The sequence below is a fragment of the Rhinoderma darwinii genome, chromosome 11, assembly GCF_050947455.1.
Source record: "Rhinoderma darwinii isolate aRhiDar2 chromosome 11, aRhiDar2.hap1, whole genome shotgun sequence".
Classification (NCBI taxonomy): domain Eukaryota; kingdom Metazoa; phylum Chordata; class Amphibia; order Anura; family Rhinodermatidae; genus Rhinoderma; species Rhinoderma darwinii.
In genome coordinates this window covers 13,173,014-13,191,485 of record NC_134697.1, presented here as the reverse complement: position 1 = coordinate 13,191,485, position 18,472 = coordinate 13,173,014, and the positions used below count along the sequence as shown (strand labels likewise).

Genomic DNA, 18,472 nt, shown 5'->3' with positions numbered 1-18,472 from the left:
TAGCTACCTTAAAACAGATCCTAAAAAAATGTTTTTTAGCGAGTCTCACTGCTTTGTAAGGACGGTACATGGTACCTGACCACTGCACTCATTTCCTGATTATTAGAACAAATAAAAGCTATACACAGGAAGAGCTGGCATTCTGAGCACTAACCAACAGACCACAGTAACTAAATTCTGAGAAGACCGATACAATTTTACAGCATACTAAGAATTACATTGCACTGCTTTAGACATGGAGGCAGCAGGTAAGAACAATATAAATACATGGGATCTATTCAAAATATTACCCAAGAGATAAATAGTTAAGAAATCTGGAAAAAAAAAAAGTATAGTCAATCCAAATTGTACGCCATTTTATATTTTTGTAAAGGTCGAAAAATGTAATTTAAGAAAATTAATCAGATTTCGAATTAGATTGTTTGAGCAATAAAAAAAATAATAGGATGTATGAATCAGATTATACAGGAGGTAAATTAAATCATATAAAAATACATTTTATTGAAAATAATTTTTGTCAAATCCACATTCTGCATAATTGTATATCAATGTGATTTTTTTTTTTTTAAATAGTGAAAAATTTATCCGATTTTGGATAGTTTTAATTATTCAAAATAGAATACCAGGGTTTATTAATTAGATCGCACATCTAAGAAAAAAAAATGAGAATAAATAAAAATCACTAAATATTTGCAGCCTAAAATCAATGGACATGGCAGGGCTGTGTGCCTGGAGCCTGTACCATGTGTGGTCCCTATTGTTCCCTATTACAAAACAATTGGCACTCCGTTTGCCGCTGTGTGGTCCCTTAGTATGGCACTATACTACGGAGGTATTCTCCTCTTAAAGCTACGGTAGAATATCTTTGTAATACCTCATCCAATGGATTCCATATAAATCTGCCACACGTTTGCTTGTTCTATTTTTGCAAGAAAGAAATTGAAGACAAATTTCTTTGAATATTGATAATAAATTTTTACATGGGCAACTAATAGGCCACACCCCTACCACACTTTTGTCACGCTTATTTTGGAAAATTGGTTAAATTGTTTGATACCACATATGACAATTTTTGTTGACTTTTTATGTTTGTTTTATACTTGAGATACATGGAATATTAATAGACATATTTTCTTGTGTTTTTAGAGCTAAACATGATTGGATATTTTAGGCAATATTCCCTGACTGATGGTAAAGGAGTCTCCTCTCAGACCCCATACCAGTGGAATAGATGCACTAGCACCTTATAGAATTGCAGAAATCTGCCATTAGGGTCAGAAGTTGAATAACACTACTGGTATTTAACAACTGACTATGGGTTTATTTATTTTTTTAAACAATACATTTTTATTGAATTTTCAACGTTTTTTACAAATCAAGGTACAAACTGATGACCTCTAAACAATGCAAGATCATCAAAGACATAACATAAAACATCACGAATACCATGTCATGAAAGTACTGTACCGATGTATCAAGCAAAGAAAAGAAACATTTGAAGACAATTCTCATAAATAACAAGGATAGATAGTTAGAGATAGTTAAAGAAGATACTTAGAAGTACTCCAAGGCTTCCAGGAGTTCAAAATTTTGTCATGTCCCCCAATCAAGTAAATAAGCATAGTTTCATGGTGATAATTACTATTAACTCGTCTCAGAACCTCAGAAATTAGTGGAGAGCTGGGGGATTTCCAAGATCTAGCAATTGAAATTCTTGTGGACAGTAAAATATGGTGAGCAACCGTCCTAAATGCCCAAGGAACAGTCTCTAAACCTATGTCTAGAACGCCCATTTCCGGGTTACTATGTATTGGAATACCAGCGATTTCCTGACTATGGGTTTATAGCTCACAGATTATGAATATGGCCTCCTTTGCTTGCTAAGTTCCCATACTGGGCCTCCAAGTGGCTCTGATTTTATATGAAGGCATAAAGAAGGTGCATCGCCATACAGGTCTATGCACCCCTTTGCTGTGTGCCTGAGGTCTTAGAAACTTAATAGATATTTATGTATTTTCTCGAAATATAGAGACCCCGCTGACCTGTTGAAATTAGGAGGAAAAAGTTAGTAATATTTATTGATGGCCTTCCACACTGACTATGGTACAGTGAAGTTGCGTCCATTATGAAGTAACTTCACATTATCTAATGTTTTTAGGCTACGGTGATGTTTCAGTTGCAGTGATGGACAACGCATCCACGTGACATGATATGTTTGACAATAATATTACATTCTTTTTTTTTTTTTTTTTGGAAATGGAAGATTTTGAACAAAGTTAAAAATAAACAAAAAGAAAAACTGTATTGTATGTGATTAAGAAGACCTGTGACTCTTGTTACCCTGGGGGTGATCAATCCCATCCCCCCTAAATATGTGCTCATAAGACAATTTTTTTTTACCACAGATCTTATAATGATTTTCTCTTATTTATAATCCTCATTGATAAGCCGAAGATAAGCCGAAGATCTGGACTCCTTCCTGGAAAGGTGTGACTATTACGGTCCTCCTAGGAGTCAATATTATTCTCATCCGCATTATTGAAGCACTTGGTAAGTATGACAACACTCATAGTTTGCCAGGGCCCGGTCATGGATATATTTATCGTTGCGGTGTACTCGATGTCTCGGAATACCCGCAAACTCTATTAGCGTAACAGCTCCAATAAAAAATGTCTTGCATATGACTTGCATTCTACTTGTGCATTTCCGTTCTACACAATTTATTTTTTGCTTGACAGTCACAGGAAAATCTCATACAAGTTGCATGTACAAGTGTATACCAGCGTGTCACAGCTGTCATGTGACAGGTGCAACTGAGTTTGTCACTCTTAAAGAAGTGTGCGTGCAGCCCGAGCCCACCAATTTCTATGCTTTTTTTTCCAGTTTATAACCGGATAAGTGCACCTACGCTTTCGGAATGCGAGTGCTTTACAATTAAGAAAGAGCTCTGTCTTCCAGGGACTGACATGTCTGGAGGTGGGTATACAGAACACACTCATGGTCTATTCATATCAGCGTTAGGCACCAGCTTAGAAGAGACTAATACAAAAAGCTACTGTACCTATCATTCCAAAAGAAAAATCACAATCCCTCCAGTCAGATGTCTTCCCCTTGATGCTTATCTCCGATATATGGTCTCTCACACAGGCTGAGGCAGAGAGACTGTAACATGATCCTCCCTCCTCCCCTCTCGCAGCATAGAGTATCATTGCTGCATCCCCCCCATCCCCATCTAGTATTTACTATTTTAATCTACAGGGTGGGCCATTTATATGGATACACCTACATAAAATGGGAATGGTTGGTGATATTAACTTCCTGTTTGTGGCACATTAGTATATGGGAGGGGGGAAACTTTTCAAGCTGGGTGTTGACCATGGTGGCCATTTTGAAGTCGGCCATTTTGTATCCAACAGAAGAAATGCTAGCACAGGCTTCCAGTATCCGTAGTTTCAGTTGCTGCACATCTCGTATCTTCACAGCATAGACGATTGCCTTCAGATGACCCCAAAGATAAAAGTCTAAGGGGGTCAGATCGGGAGGCATTTCTTCTGCGGTGTTGCTATCAGTGTGTGAAGAGTGGGAGAAGAGGGTTGCATTGACAATCCAACATAATGGGCAGCACTTTGAACACATTTTATAAGTGGTCAGAAACTTGTAAATAACTCATGAAAGAATAAAGTAACGTTAAAACCGAGCACAACATTGTTTTTCTTGTGAAATTCTCGATAAGTTTGATGTGTCACATGACCCTCTTCCCATTGAAAAAACTAAAGTTGGATACAAAATGGCCGACTTCAAAATGGCCGCCATGGTCAACACCCAGCTTGAAAAGTTTCCCCCCTCCCATATACTAATGTGCCACAAACAGGAAGTTAATATCACCAACCATTCCCATTTTATTTAGGTGTATCCATATAAATGGCCCACCCTGTATACAGATTTTTGGATGCATTAAAAGGTTTATAAACATTCATAGAGAACCTGCATGTAGGGTAAAGAGAACTGCTGGCTGCTGGAAAGTGAGGATTATATCACTTTCTGCTAATGAAATATGTATTAGTTTTAAATATTTACTGCAGATTTAAGCATAAAGAAAATACACTTTAGCATATGATTACTGACGCTTTCTGTTAGGCACGTTGGTCATACTCCCTTTCATATGTTACGAGATTCTTTCTTTCCAACCAAATGTATGTTAGCAGGGGAAGGGAAGTGACTGCAGGATCAGACTACACATGCTTTGTTTATGGTCGGTAACCATGGAGACACATGAATGGTTAAAAGCTGTAACCACAAAACGAGAATTTAACCAAAGAATATTTGCAAAGTTGCTCACTTTTGTAACTAAAATGCATTGGAGCAATATAAAAAAAAATTGGTTGCTAGGGAGGACATAGCTTTTTAAAAAAAAATGTTAATCCACATAATACTGTAGTATTAAAGGTAGGCCTACCCTCTAAATAGTAAGTCATTTGCTGTTGATACATTCCCTTTGAGAGTGCCCGTATACTTAGCAGTAGTGTGCCACATGGTTTGACCACAAAATGCCATGGATTTGCGATGATGTTTTGGCTGCATGACTTGAACAGGTGAAAAATTTTAAAACCATGCCGCGTGGGCACAAGGCATCATTGCAAAATGCGTGGCACACTACTGCTACATGTACAGGCACCTACGTTTATTGAAGCTTAATTAAATTTCTCCAATTCACTTAAATTAACCTCAGGACACATGACTCCCCTGTAAATATCATTAATTGTAGCCTAATTGTTTTCCTGCAAAAAAATAAATTAAAAGTTTAGAAACTTTTTGTGGACTTTTTCACTGTTGTATGTTTAGGTTGTTCTCTGTGTCCTCCTGATTGGCTGCTACATGGAGATCACTGTTATTACTATTCAGATGTAACAGAAAGAACATGGAACCAGAGTCGGGATCATTGTAAGATGATGGGAGCCAATCTACTGGTTATAAAGGACCAAGAACAACAGGTATGAACGCTTATGTGAATAAGGCCTTAGGTAGGTTTTTTAATTAATACTTCAATTTAACCTGAATAAAAAACATGTAGGCATTAACAACCATGCACTTTTGCGTAAAAAAACGCTTGGCGGCTCAGTGTTCGGTCGAATGGTGCCCGCTATCGTTGTTTCTACTTACCCTTAGAAAGTGCCATAACTGAAGGTACGCGTTACACTTTTCTCAATTAGTGTCTAGGGTGCACTCATGTAGCGTATTTGAATTGTACAGTTTGGTCCAGAATTATTTGGGCAGTGACACAATTTTCATGATTTGGGCTCTGCTGCCACCACATTGGATTTGAAATGAAACAACTGAGATGCAATTGGAGTTTAGACTTTCAGGTTTAATTCAAGGGGTTGAACAAAAATATCCTGTGAAACGTTTAGGAATTGCAGCCATTTTTTTACACGTCCGCCTCATTTCAGGGGCTCAGAAGTAATTGGACAAATTAACATTACCATAAATAAAATGTTTTTCTTTAATACTTTGTAGAGAATCCTTTGCAGGCAATGACGGCCTGAAGTCTGGAACCCATGGATATCACTAAACGCCGGGTTTCCTCCTTTGTGATGCTTTGCCCGGCCGTTACTGCCGCTGTCCTCAGTTGTTGCTTGTTTGTGGGTCTTTCTGCCTTAGGTTTTGTCTTAAGCAGGTGAAATGCTCGATCGGGTTGAGATCTGGTGACTCGGCCATTGCAGAATATTCCACTTCTTTGCCTTAAACTCCTGGGTTGCTTTCGCAGTATGTTTTGGGTCATTGTTCATCTGTCCTGTGAAGCGACGTCCAATCAACCTTGCTGCATGTGGTTGAATCTGAGCAGAAAGTAAATCCCTGAACACTTCAGAATTCCATCGGCTGCTTCTGTCTTCAGTAACATCATCAATAAACACTAGTGACCCAGTGCCTTTGGCAGCCATGCATGTCCATGCCATCACACTGCCTCCACCATGCAATCACACTGCCTCCACCATGCCATCATACTGCCTCCACCATGCCATCACACTGCCCCCACTATGCCATCACACTGCCTCCACCATGCCATCACACTGCCTCCACCATGCCATCATACTGCCTCCACCATGCCATCATACTGCCCCACCATGCCATCACACTGCCTCCACCATGCCATCACACTGCCTCCACCATGCCATCACACTGCCCCCACTATGCCATCCCACTGCCTCCACCATGCCATCATACTGCCTCCACCATGCCATCATACTGCCTCCACCATGCCATCACACTGCCCCACAATGCCATCACACTGCCTCCACCATGCCATCACACTGCCTCCACCATGCCATCACACTGCCTCCACCATGCCATCCCACTGCCCCACCATGCCATCACACTGCCCCCACCATGCCATCACACTGCGCCCACCATGCCATCACACTGCCTCCACCATGCCATCGCACCGCCTCCACCATGCCATCACACTGCCCCACCATGCCATCACACTGCCCCACCATGCCATCACACTGCCCCCACCATGCCATCACACTGCCTCCACCATGTTTTACAGAGGATGTGGTGTGCTTTGGATCATGGGCCGTTCCAAGCCTTCTCCATACTTTCTTCCTCTCATCATTCTGGTACAGGTTGATCTTAGCTTCATGCTGTTCCAGAACTGGGCAGCTTCTTTACATGTTGTTTGGAAAAGTCTAATCTGGCCTTTCTATTTTTGAGGCTGATTAATTGCACCTTGTTGTGAACCCTCTGTATTTGCTCTCATGAAGTCTTCTCTTTATGGTAGACTTAGATACTGATAACCTACTTCCAGGAGAGTGTTCTTCACTTGGGTATATGTTGTGAAGGGGTTTTTCTTCACCATGGAAAGGATTCTGCGATCAACCACCACTGTTGTCTTCCGTGGGCATCCAGGCCTTTTGGAGTTCACGAGATCACGAGTGCGCACTTTTTTTCAAGAATGTACTAAACTGTTGATTTGGCCACTCATAACATTTGTGCTATCGCTCTGATGGATTTCTTCATTTTTTTCAGCCTAATAATAGTCTGTTTCACTTGCATTGAGAGCTCCTTTGACCTCATGTTGTGGGTTCACAGCAACAGCTTTGCAAATGCCACACCTGGAATCAACTCCAGACCTTTTACCTGCTTAAATGACGATGGATTAATAAGGGAATAGCCCATGCATTCATTAAAAAGCTTTTGAGATAATTGTCCAATTACCTTTGGTCCCTTGAAAAAGAGGCAGCAAATACATTTTCCGCAACGCAAGAACTAGAGAAATCTGTTTTGCAGAATATTTTTCCATAGCCATATATTGTAGTTTCTTGTTTGTCCTACAGCAGAACATAACATAGGGATTAAAGTTTATTGACTGCCTGATAGAAGAGACAAAATGGTTAATTAGCAGTACACGCAATAAACAATTTAGGCAATTAGGTGATTAACCATCCCCTACAAAATACCCCTAGACTGGAATAAAGACGCATTTTATTTGTCTATAGCTGTGGATAGAAGAACTCTAACTTCAAGTATGATTTCTAGCCCTCTTCTAGCCCTCTTTACAGAAAGTGTTCTTTGTCCCTAAGGCTGTGAATTCAGGGTCGAATGTAACATACCCCCCTGTCAGTGGCGTAACTACCACTATAGCAGCCGTAGCGGCTGCTACGGGGCCCGCGGCATGAGGCCCACCATGGCCGGAGGCTCCGCCAGCAGCCGCTATGGCTGCTACAGCGCGACGCCACTTAACACTATGGCAGAGCAGGGAGGTATCTCCCCGCTCTGCCATTAAACAAAAGACATGTATCCCCTCTCCACAGGATAGGGGATACATGTGTGATCGCTGGCAGCGATAGGGAGAACGGGGGACTGAAAGTCCCCTGAAGTTCTCCATCACAAACCTCGGACTTCCGGGGTCTGTGTCGGCAGCTCCGTAGAAATTAATGGAGCGCCGGTCGCGCTTGTGCACATGCGTGACCAGCGCTCCTTTCATTTTTATTGAGGTGCGCAGACGCCTGAAGTCAGAGGTTAGTCATGGAGAACTTCGGGGGACTTTCGGTCCCCCCTCCCAAAAAAATCTGAACTACAGTGTGTCCTACAAAAGACATGTATCTCCTCTCCACAGGATAGGGGATACATGTGTGATCGCTGGCAGCGATAGGGAGAACGGGGGACTGAAAGTCCCCTGAAGTTCTGCATGACTAACCTCTGACTTCCGGCGTCTGTGTCGGCAGCTCAATAAAAATGAAAGGAGCACTGGTCACGCATGCGCACAAGCGCGACCGGCGCTCCATTCATTTCTACGGAGAAGCCGACACAGACCCCGGAAGTCCGAGGTTTGTGATGGAGAACTTCAGGGGACTTTCAGTCCCCCGTTCTCCCTATCACTGCCAGCGATCACACATGTATCCCCTGTCCTGTGGATAGGGGATACATGTCTTTTAGTAGGACACACTGTATTTCAGCCCCCCTGTAGAGAACACCACACAGTCCCCCCTGTAGAGAACGCCATACAGCCCCCCCTGCAGAGAACGCCATAGACGCCATACAGCCCCCCCTGTAGAGAACGCCATACAGCCCCCCCTGTAGAGAATGCCATACAGCTCCCCCTGTAGAGAACGCCATACAGCCCCCTCTGTAGATAACGCCATACAGACCCACCCTGTAGAGAACGCCATACAGCCCCCCTGTAGATAATGCCATACAGCCCCCTTTGTAGATATCTACAGGGGGGGGGGCTGTAAAAAAGGCACTATCTACAAGGGGGGTTGTGTGACACCCAGGGGAGGGGGGGCCCCAGTCAAAAGTTTGCTATGGGGCCCAGTCTTTCCTAGTTACGCACCTGCCCCCTGTATACAGGTGATACCTGTCCCTCAACAACGGACCTCAGCCATCCTGAACAATCAGTGCTATGGCTCCTGTCTCACAGTCATATCAAGCTAAACATTCTGCCCCCTGATATTGTCTGTCTACTAGTCATGGTCCGTTTACCTGGAGATGTATTGTGCTCGGTGTGCCGACATACTGTGTTTGTTTGCACATGGTTCTCCTGGTGAGGTGTTCCAATATGGCTGCTATGTCTCCTTGGTTGGTTGTACATTGGCTGTCGGCTCCCCACTGCACATTCCGGGATTTCGTGTTTTCGCAAGATCTCTGCATTTAAATTCTGGCAGTGCAGTAGGGTCCTTGCCCTCGGCCTGGGCAGCAGGACCTTTTGCAGTAGTAAGGTGCAGTTATATGACTGCTAGCTGGCTCAGCTGTTCCCATTAGTTCTATGTGTTAAGAAATTTGCCTTTCTTGTTTTTAACATGGCTTCTCCCATTCCAAGCAGAAAGAAAGCAAGGAAATCTAAACATAAAACATGCAGCAGCTGTCAGCAGCCAGTTCCTGAAGATTGGGAACATAGTGTTTGTTCTTTATGTTTATCTGATGCACCCTCTGGTGGATCTGAAGCTAAACAGTTTATGGAATGGTTTAAAAACCAGATGGTAGAAGGGCATGGTTTCCACTCGCATTAGCGCTGTCAAGAGGAAGGTTATGGAGACTACCGTCTCACAAAGACCTGCTGTCTCAACAGGGATTTTTTCACCCCAATCTCAGGAGCATGAACTTGAAGGCAAGGAGACTGAGCGGAACTCCTTAACATCCAAGGGCTTGTCTGAAGGAGTAGTTAACACCCTGTTGGCATCCAGAAAATCTACTACTTCGATGGTCTACTCCCGCATCTGGAACATCTTCTCTTCCTGGTGCCGTCAGAAGAACAGTTCTCCTGACAATGTTGCTTCTCTTCAATTTCTACAGGAGCTATATGAGAAAGGTCTCAAGCCTAACACACTGAAAGTGCATGTGACAGCAATCAATGTTCTATCAGAAGGAAGATTTTCTTGGAATCCTTTGGTATCTAGGTTCATAAAAGGAGTCAATAGACTCAGACCCATGTACCACTGTCCTGTACCAGCCTTGGACCTTACTCTGGTTTTGGACCAACTATGTTCAGCTCCCTTTGAACCAATTGAAGAAGTTTCCTTGAAATTCCTCTCATTTAAAACGCTCTTCCTAGTGGCCATAACATCGGCCAGGAGGATTAGCCAAATACAAGCGTTATCCTGCAAGGAGCCATATGTGATATTTTTACCTGTAGCTTTTGTCCTTAGAACTATGCCAGGGTTCCTTCCTTCCCTCTGTATCCAATATTAACCAGGAAATAGTTCTCGCCGTCCTTTCAAGTCAGGATTCTTTTCCAAATCTACACTTGCTCAATGTCAAAAGATCAATTCTGGTCTACCTTCAACGCTCCTAGGCCTTCAGGAATTCTGAGGCATTATTTCTTTACTTCTATGGCCCCAACGGAAGAAACAAGCCAGCAGACCTATCCTGGCTAGGTGGATAAAAGATCTCATCAAAGAATGCTATAATTTGAGTGATTAAGAGTCACAATATCCCACCCAATAAATTTAATTGCTTGCAAACTATGCGTCTTTATTCCAGTCTATGGGTATTTCTTAGGGGATGGTTAATCCCCTAATTGCCTTAATTAATTTTTTTGTGTATACTGCTAATTAACCATTTGTGTCTTCTATTCGGCAGTCAATAGACTTTAACCCCTATGTTATGTGCTGCCTTGGACTCCAGGAAATGAAGATTTCAGGTAAGTAAATTTTCCACATTTTACGCTGCGGAAATACAATGTAAATACGTCACATAGGAGCGCACCCTTAGAGAGCCAAGCACCAAAAGTTATTGAAGGTTTATAATACATAAGCAGTAACAGCTCTGTATAAAGCAGCACAACCTAGTCAATATGCACTATTATACCATGTGGACATCCATACAGTACGTGTCCTCGGGAGCTAAGGACTATATAGTTACTATAAATATTAGAACTCATCTCGCTGAATGTTAATGGTTTAGAACCTTATAATAAAGAGAAAAAGCCAATGCTCAATGGCCGCGGGCAAAAAACGCAGTGAAAACGATGGCCAGAAAGTGCAGGTAGGTCAAAATCTGCCTGCAGAAAAACTTCTGCGTGAACAGGGCCTTAGGCTCTGTTCACACCTGTGTTTTCTATTTATAACGGTAACGATGATACACTGGAATATTTGTTAAACGACAGATACCACCGCCGCCCGATAAACCCCATTGACTTACAATAAGGTCCGTAGGGTTTCCGTCATTTTCATTGCATGCAGCTCCATTCTTCCTGTCAAATCAGCTAGGACTGTCTAGGGGCTATTAACGGCAGTGTGAACATAGTCTAACCGGAAGCTTTCTGTCTAGTGTTGCTTGATATACAAAATATGCAGCAGCTGAGATGTGTATTATGAGGTTCTGCAGCATCTGAGGTGTGTATTATGTTGTTCTTCAGCAGCTGAGATGTGTATTGTGAGGTTCTGCAGCATCTGAGGTTAGTATTATAATGTTCTGCAGCATCTGAAGTGTGTATTATGTTGTTCTTTAGTAGCTGAGGTGTGTATTATGATGTTCTGCAGCATCTGAGGTTAGTATTATAATGTTCTGTAGCATCTAAAGGTGTGCATTATAATGTTCTACAGCATCTGAGGCATATATTATAATGTTCTGCAGCTGCTTAGGTGTGTATTATGAGGTTCTAGAGTCTAAGATCAGTATTATTCTGCTCTGCAGCAGCTGAGATGTGTATCATGAGGTTCTGCAGCAGACAATGTGTTTATTATGATGTTTTTCAATATCTTAGATGTATTATGATGTTCTACTGCCTCTCGAGGTGTGTGTTATGATGTTCTGCAGCAGCTGAGGTGTGGGACAAAGAACTGTATGATACACATTGCCGCTGCTAAAAAAAACTCTTCTTAAAGAGAGAGGGAGCACTACGTGTCAGTCCATGATTGGTTGACACTGGAGTATGAACTTCCTTCAAAAACCATGTGTAAAAGAATCTTCTACAGAAAGAGATAAGTAGTGTCTATGTAGCGCCGCTCATCTCTGTATAATCATCAGGTTCTGACATCAGAATGTGGTGTTTATACAGATATTATTCACAGATGTCAATTTATATTATAATGCGATAATCAGCATCTAATATGATGAATGTTTCTTATTTCTTACAGGACTTTATACTGAGAACTATCAGACAACGGGTAGATGACACGTATTGGATAGGACTTCAGCGTGATGGAGATGACTGGAGATGGGTGGATGGAGAACATTATAACAGCAGCTTGTAAGTGACTTCCTGACACCAGGACACACTGGTTATTACTGTGACTGTGATTACATCTGATACCTGTGTCTGAACTTCTCGTATAATCACTGATTTCTGATAATTTCCTCTTGTTTTATTCTCTTGTTCCTCAGGTTACAGATAAAGACACAATCAGGACGCTGCGTATCAATGAATAGATCTGGTTATTATCCGTCCAGCTGCAATTCTACATACAGATGGATATGTCTAAAGAAAGCTGTGAAGATCTGACCCTCATTATCATTACATTATATATAAAGGGGATTTATATTTGCTTCATGTGATAACATTTTGCTAAGCAAAACTTATTTCTTTGTAGACCAAAAGATTAGAGTTATTCATGATATGGACATTATACCCTAAAATATGGCAGCTAAGGCAATGAATAAAGTTGTGCCAGGTCAGTATTCTGTATCAGGTGCCTGAACCGCGTCAAACAATGTGCTAAAAGTATAATGCCCAAAAGTACAAAAAATAAAAATAAAACTACCAGCAAAATAAGTAATAAAAAAAACACATTACTCACCGGTTAAATCCTATGCCGCTCCAGCGCTGATGCTTGCGCACTTCCTGGACGTCTTTATTTACATGGCAGCAAGGTTGTAGCTACAGGCTCATGGGCCCTGGTTTAAGAATTCAGCTTGGGCCCCCCTACCCCTCCACGACAGTATTTTGCATAAATATTTTAAAACATAAACCAGGAGTGGAGCCTAAACACAAAAAATATAATTTAAAGATTTATACTTTTTTCCTTCGAATGCACTTTTGATTATATGGATGTAAAATAGTGACCGAATCTGCACTTGGGGAAAAAGAGCTAAGGCCTCCTGCATACATCCATATTAATACTCCATTTTGTTTTATTTGGGCTCTAATCAGGGCTGGATTATGGGACCGGCACAAGGGGAAAATACCCTGGGGCCTCCAACACTTTAGGGACCTAGAGGGCCTCCACATCCAGCCTCTCTGATTTTGGGATCCTGTGAACCTATCCAGCCAAAAATAAGTGGAGAAGTGGCCATTCATGAGTGTGGCTCTTTGTTTTGTGAAGTCTAAGAGAGTCGCTGGCTTGTCTGTCTCCAAAACACCCATAGCGTTTAGTTGAGAGGGCCATTTACATGCACAAACACCTCTATTTCATGAGGATGAGATTAGGGGTCAGACAGAGTCCTAATCCTATAGCGGGGATGGGGACCCACCAAATATTTGGCCCAGGGGCGTCCACCAATCTCGATCCACCCCATGGCTCTAATTCAAGTGTATAGGGCGGCCTCTACTATACCTCTTTATGCCTCTGATTTCATATGGAGGTGTACATTGTTTTTTTCTGTTGTACTTTTGCATCTGACAAAGAAATTGGGGCATCACCTGCTGCATGTACTGAGCCATTCTCCCCCAGACGTTACTTCAGAAGCACACTGAGTATATACAACGAGTATATACGAACCCTAAAGCTTCATACACACAGCCATATTACACCCCAAGGTTTTATTAAATCATAATAGGATTTACAATAGGAAATCAAAAATTCTGCTCTTATACCTTTCTTATACCAATGCAGTAGCCTCTAGAAAAAAATGGTATAGCCCACAGACTAGTCTATACTAATTTATCCATGGCCTAACTGAATGGACTAAACATGGCATGGGTCATGTGACCCACGATCCATATGTCAGGTGCCCCCTGGTATTCCGTTAGTACTGTTCTGGTATATAGCAGGTGAAAAATAGATTATTGAGAGGCAGAACTTTTTAAACTATTTCTAATTCTAGCAAAATCTCAGCATTATGTCTGCCAGTGTATGTGCAGGATCATTTCCTCCATTCTTCTCCCTGTCTATTCTGGGTGTATTTTTACACAGTTAACTTTATTACTAACATCAATTAGAGACAGGCAGCCATGCTGTACATCACCTAGAGACAGGCAGCCATGTTGTACATCACATAGAGACAGGCAGCCATGTTATACATCACCTAGAGACAGGCAGCCATGTTGTACATCACCTAGAGACAGGCAGCCATGTTGTACATCATCTAGAGACATTCATCTAATACATCATCTAGAGACAGACAGCCATGATGTAATGATAGGGGTAGGGAAAAGGACAAGTGAGCCCTAATCTACCCGCCACTCTGTCCCTGCCTACTTGCAACGACCCGCCCTAGGTGACGGGGTACAACTGGGCGGCGGTCCCTACGCTCAGCAAGTGCACGAGACAAACATACAAGGGAATATAAAGCAAAGGGAAAGGGGCAGTTGCCCACAGCAACACCGTGAGCAACAGAGCGGTGAATGAGCCAAGCCAAACCAGGAGAGCACGAGGTACCAAACGCAGAGCAGAAGAGTAGTCAGAAAGCCAGGGTCAGAATGGAGCAGGATCAAATTGTTAGGAGCTGTAGCTGGGCCAGGAAACCACACGGAAAGAATCACAAGCAAGGAGGAACAGGAAAGGCAGGTATAAATAGACAGAGGGCGGGAGCAAGCTGAGTCTGGCCAGGCTGCGATAGGCTCTCCCACTCCTAAGCCTGCCAGCCTGAGTGGTGGAAGCTGGAGTCAGTCTCAGAGAGATAGACTCAGGTGAAGACTGATTACCTATGGAAGTTAACCCCGAAGCTGTGCCTGGCAGATCCTTTACAGTACCCCCCCTTTTATGAGGGGCCACCGGACCCTTTTTAAGTGGACCTGGTTTACTGGGGAAACGAAGGTGGAACTTCCTGACCAATACCCCAGCGTGAACATCCCGGGCGGGTACCCAAGTCCTCTCCTCAGGCCCGTAACCTCTCCAATGGACCAGGTACTGGAGGGAGCCTTGGACCATCTTGCTGTCCACAATCTTGGCCACCTCGAATTCCACCCCCTCAGGGGTGAGAACGGGAACCGGAGGTTTCCTCGAGGGAGCCAAGGACGGGGAGCAGCGTTTAAGGAGGGAGGCATGAAACACGTCGTGTATACGAAAAGATGGGGGTAACTCCAGCCGGAAGGAGACAGGATTGAGGACTTCAATGACCTTATACGGCCCAATAAACCAGGGAGCAAACTTCTTGGACGGGACCTTAAGACACAAGTTCCTAGATGATAACCACACCAGATCCCCGACCATAAACAAGGGGTTAGCAGAACGTTTTCTATCAGCCTGAGTTTTTTGGACGCTCTGGGACGCCTCTAGGTTCTTCTGAACCTGGGCCCAGACTGTGCACAGTTCCCGATGAACGACCTCTACCTCGGGATTGTTGGAACTACCAGGTGAAACGGAGGAGAACCGTGGATTAAACCCAAAATTACAGAAAAAGGGGGAGACCCCTGACGAGTTACTGACCCGGTTATTAAGGGAAAATTCAGCGAGGGGAATGAATGAGACCCAATCATATTGACAGTCAGAGATAAAACACCTTAAATATTGTTCTAGAGATTGATTAGTCCTCTCAGTTTGGCCATTGGTTTCAGGATGGAAAGCAGAGGAGAAGGACAGATCAATCTCCAACTTCTTACAGAAGGCTCTCCAAAACAATGAAACAAATTGTACCCCTCTGTCCAAAACAATATTGACAGGGACCCCATGGAGACGCAGGATGTGTTTGACAAACAAGGTAGCTAACGTCTTGGCGTTGGGTAGTTTCTTGAGGGGCACAAAGTGGCACATCTTACTGAAGCGGTCTACTACCACCCACACCACCGACTTGCCTTGGGATGGAGGCAAATCGGTGATAAAATCCATGGAGATATGTGTTGAAGGTCTCTCGGGAATGGGCAACAAACGTAGTAAGCCCGCTGGTCGGGACCTGGGAGTCTTGGACCTAGCACAAACCTCACAAGCGGCGACGTAGGCCTTAACGTCTTTAGGCAACCCCAGTCCACCAATAGTTTCTGGCAATGAGGTGTTTGGTACCCAGGATGCCTGGATGACCAGTTAGTGCGGAGTCATGATTTTCCCTAAGTACCCTTAGCCGGTATTGCAGGGGAACAAACAGCTTGTCCTCAGGAAGGTTCCCGGGAGCTGAACCTTGATCAGCTGCAATTTCAGAGACTAAATCAGAATCAATAGAAGAAATGATTATACCGGGAGGCAAAATACAAGCAGGATCTTCCTCCGAAGGAGGGCTGGCCATAAAGCTACGCGACAGTGCATCGGCCTTAATATTTTTAGACCCAGCCCTATAGGTAACCAAAAAGTTGAATCTGGTAAAAAATAGCGCCCATCGAGCTTGTCTCGGGTTTAGCCTCCGGGCAGATTCTAGGAAAACCAGATCCTTGTGGTCGGTAAGGACCGTTACCTGGTGCCTAGCCCCCTCCAGGAAGTGGCGCCACTCTTCAAATGCCCATTTAATGGCTAAGAGTTCGCGGTTGCCAATATCATAGTTACTCTCAGTGAGCGAAAACTTCCTGGAGAAGTAGGCACAGGGGCGGAGATGGGTGAGGGACCTGTTACCCTGGGACAAGACAGCCCCCACTCCCACCTCGGATGCGTCAACTTCCACGATAAATGGCTCCATTTGGTTGGGCTGAACCAGCACCGGGGCCGAGATAAAGCACTTCTTAAGGACCTCAAAAGCCTGGACAGCCTCTGGAGACCAGTGGAGGAGATCAGCACCTTTGCGAGTGAGGTCCGTAAGAGGCTTAGCGATGACCGAGAAGTTAGCAATGAATCTCCTGTAATAATTAGCGAACCCCAAAAAACACTGTAACGCCTTCAGGGAGGCAGGTTGGACCCATTCCGCCACAGCCTGAACCTTGGCGGGGTCCATGCGGAATTCATGAGGAGTAAGGATTTGACCCAAAAATGGTATCTCCTGTACCCCAAACACACATTTTTCGGATTTTGCAAACAGTTTGTTTTCCCGAAGGACCTGGAGCACCTTCCGGACATGCTCAATGTGGGAGGGCCAGTCCTTGGAAAACACCAGTATGTCATCAAGGTACACTACAAGAAATATCCCCAGGTAATCTCTCAAAATCTCATTTAGGAAATTCTGGAAGACCGCCGGTGCATTACACAACCCAAAGGGCATGACGAGGTATTCGAAATGACCTTCGGGCGTGTTAAACGCAGTCTTCCACTCATCCCCCTCTTTGATGCGGATAAGGTTATACGCCCCCCGTAGATCAAACTTAGAGAACCATTGGGCCCCCTGAACCTGATTAAAGAGATCAGGAATCAAAGGAAGGGGATACTGGTTCCTTACAGTGACCTTATTCAGGTTACGGTAGTCAATGCATGGCCTAAGACCACCATCCTTCTTCCCTACGAAGAAGAAGCCAGCACCTACCGGAAAAGTAGAGGGGCGAATGTAACCCTTGGCCAGGCATTCCTGGATATACTCTCTCATGGCTTCACGTTCGGGACAAGAAAGATTAAATATCCTACCCTTAGGAAGCTTAGCTCCTGGTACCAATTCGATAGCGCAATCGTATTCTCTATGAGGAGGTAACACTTCGGAGGCCTCCTTAGAGAAAACATCAGCAAAGTCCCGAACAAACTCAGGTAGCGTGTTCACCTCCTCAGGGGGAGAAATAGAATTAACAGAAAAACATGACGTCAAACATTCATTACCCCATTTGGTAAGCTCCCCAGTATTCCAGTCAAAAGTGGGATTATGCAACTGCAACCAGGGAAGGCCTAAAACCAAATCGGACGATAATCCCTGCATCAACAGTACAGAGCACTGCTCCAAATGCATGGAGCCAACAAGGAGTTCAAAAACAGGGGTATGCTGTGTAAAATAACCATTAGCAAGAGGAGTGGAGTCGATACCTACTACCGGGACAGGTTTAGGCAAATCAATCAAAGGCATAGCAAGAGACATAGCAAATTCCACAGACATGATATTAGCAGAGTACCCTGAATCCACGAAGGCGCTGCCGGTAGCAGACCTACCACCAAAAGAGACCTGAAAGGGAAGCTAGATCTTATTACGTTTCATATTTACGGGAAATACCTGTGCGCCCAAGTGACCTCCCCGATGATCACTTAGGCACGGAAGTTCTCCGGCTGCATTCTTACGCTTAGGACAGTTGTTCAATTGATGCTTGTCATCCCCACAGTAGAAGCAGAGACCATTCTTCCTGCGGAAATCTCTACGTTGTTGGGGGGACACGAAGGCCCCGAGTTGCATAGGTACCTCTGAGTCTTCCGGGGAAGAACGAAGCAACGGAACCTCGGGAGGCATCATGGGGGAGTCGGAGGAGAAAACACATAAACGTTCGCATTGTCGTTCCCTGAGACGTCGGTCAAGTCGTACCGCTAAAGCCATAACCTGGTCTAGG

At 43.8% G+C, this 18,472-nt stretch overlaps 1 protein-coding gene across 1 annotated transcript; it reads left to right on the top strand.

Moving 5' to 3' along the window:
* Window positions 1–235: 235 nt before the first annotated feature.
* On the top strand, window positions 236–12,442 carry LOC142663870 (killer cell lectin-like receptor subfamily B member 1C). The gene is made up of 7 exons (XM_075842703.1): window positions 236–248; window positions 1,147–1,191; window positions 2,449–2,550; window positions 2,884–2,976; window positions 4,843–4,991; window positions 12,078–12,190; window positions 12,325–12,442. Exons 1-7 carry the CDS (start codon window positions 236–238, stop codon window positions 12,440–12,442), a joined length of 633 nt encoding a protein of 210 aa, XP_075698818.1.
* Window positions 12,443–18,472: the final 6,030 nt, after the last annotated feature.